The sequence below is a fragment of the Tigriopus californicus genome, chromosome 1 (genome assembly GCF_007210705.1).
Source record: "Tigriopus californicus strain San Diego chromosome 1, Tcal_SD_v2.1, whole genome shotgun sequence".
NCBI lineage: Eukaryota > Metazoa > Arthropoda > Copepoda > Harpacticoida > Harpacticidae > Tigriopus > Tigriopus californicus.
The window spans coordinates 14,264,827-14,266,876 of NC_081440.1; the positions used below are offsets into that span (position 1 = coordinate 14,264,827).

The 2,050-nt window shown below is 53.6% G+C and overlaps 1 protein-coding gene across 1 annotated transcript in view; it reads right to left on the bottom strand.

Annotated features, from left to right (window-relative positions):
- LOC131888767 (nucleolar protein dao-5-like) overlaps positions 1-1,561 on the bottom strand; it is a gene marked incomplete in the record, with an annotated part of 1,996 nt that extends 435 nt beyond the window's left edge. Inside the window, 1 exon segment of the mRNA XM_059237700.1 lies at positions 1-1,561. Within this exon segment, the coding sequence (XP_059093683.1) occupies positions 1-1,232 (1,232 nt within the window).
- Between the last annotated feature and the right edge of the window lie 489 nt (positions 1,562-2,050).

The window sequence follows — 2,050 nt, forward strand, 5'->3', positions numbered from 1 at the left end:
CAGCGGAACTTCTTCTGGCCAATAATTTTCATGAGCTTATCGTCGCACTTGGCAAATTGTTTGTTCTTCGGATCCTGGAGATTGTTTTCCTTAATGTAGGCCCACATCTGTTTGACCACCTCGTGTCGGGGGGCTTCATCCTTGCCCACGATATCAGCCAGATCCTCCGACAGTTTGAGCGGCTTGGAGAACCCGCCTCCGCCCCCGCCGCGCTTCTTCTTGGGCTTGGGCTCACCGTCGCTGTCTTCCGAATCTGAGCGAGCGGCCCGCCGCTTGGCCCCGCCGCCTCGCCCGCGCTTCTTCTGCTTGCCCCACTCTTCGCCCGAGCTCTCGTCCGACGAATCGTCCGACCCTCGTCTCCGCTTGACCGAGCGCCCGCCACGAGCGCCTCGTCCACGCCCTTTCTTACCCATGGCTTTGTTGGAGCGCTTGGCGGCCCGGACCAGCTCGTCGGGGGCGTAATCTGAGCCCGAGTCCTCGCCCGAGCTCTCGCCTTCCAAATCAGAATCGAGTTGGTCAGAGAAGTTGGAGGAGGCGTCCGAGTCTTTCCGCTTCTTGGGCGAGGGCGCTGCCCGCCGTCCAGCTCGACCCTGATTCGGCCGCTTTTCGTCCTCGCTCTCTTCGTCTTCCACGTCTTCGGCCTCTTCGTCGTCCTCATCCGCATCGGCAAAATCGTCATCGTCCACATCGCTGCTAGCTTTCTTGGGCGCGGGTTTCTTCTTCGCCGGCGAGGCCGTGCCGTTTTTGCCATTCTTGGCGGCTGCAGTTTTGGCCGGCGTGCGTGCGGCCGGTTTTTTCTTGGGGGTCTCTTCTTCGTCGTCCTCATCGTCCTCGTCGTCTTCCTCGTCCTCGAGCTCGTCGTCGTCATCTGCCTCGGGCTTGTCATCCGGGTCTTGCTCGTCCTCGTCTTGGTCGGTTTTCTTCTTCTTGGCCGGACTCTTCTTGGGGGGACTCTCTTTGGGGGCAGGCTTCTTTTTCTTGTCCTTGGCCTCTTCCTCGTCGTCGCCCTCTTCGTCTTCTTCCTCGTCGTCGTCGTCCTCCTCTTCGGAGTCCATCTCGTTCATGACTTCTTGAATGATCTTGTTGATCTCCTCTTTCCGGGCGGTCAAATCCGTCTTGAGCTCCTCCTCCAGTTGCATGCGAACCTTCTTATTGGACGTGCTCTCCAGATCGGCCTCCTTGAGGATGGCCGAGATCTTGATCTTCAAATCCGCTCCGCTGATGTCCGTCATCCTGCCGGAGCCGCTTGATTGGCCCGAGGAGATTGTCGAGGATGGATGTCTTTCAATCTAGGCGTGAGAGGCTGGCCTCCGGCGCGTCTCACACAAATCAAGATCAAGACGGACGAATGGAGGATGAGGATGGACTGCCGAAATTCCAGCCGCAGGGAGGGGATGGGCCGGTCCCAGGGGCGTACCGATCACAGGGGTGGGCGGTCTATTATGGCGTTCTTCGGACTGGCGATCGTCGGAATAGTTTGCCGATTTTGGAAACACAAGCCTTACTACTCCATCCGTAGATAGAGACTACAGAGACGGTGTGGTGTAGGCGGGTTTTCTATGGAGTTTCTGATCGGAGGTTGCGCGAATGTGGATGAGCTATTTCAACTCAAAACCCATCCCATTCAATGCTTTTCGGGAACAGTTCTAGATTTTAATTTATTCAGGCTTTTAGATCTGTAAGATCTGTATTTTTTTAAGCATGAGAGCTTTGATGTGCATCACACGCTTTGAAAGAAGCTGATGGCATGAACATATGGCATGCTGATAGTATCTAGCATGTCAGTACTTCATGCCTCATTATATGCCTTGATGCTTTTTGATGGTAAACACACCGAATTCAAGGGTGAAAGTGGAGCAGTAGCAAAAAAAGGCCAATTTCACTGACTTAATGAGAATTTAGATAACTACAGTCTTACTTAATACGCACTTGATGCCAGATTTTGTCAAGAGATCAATGAAGGAATCATCTATTGCTCAAGTATTGTGACACAATAAAAAAAGCTACCAACTCTTATGGGATCTTATCAAATCCTCCATGGGCAACATTT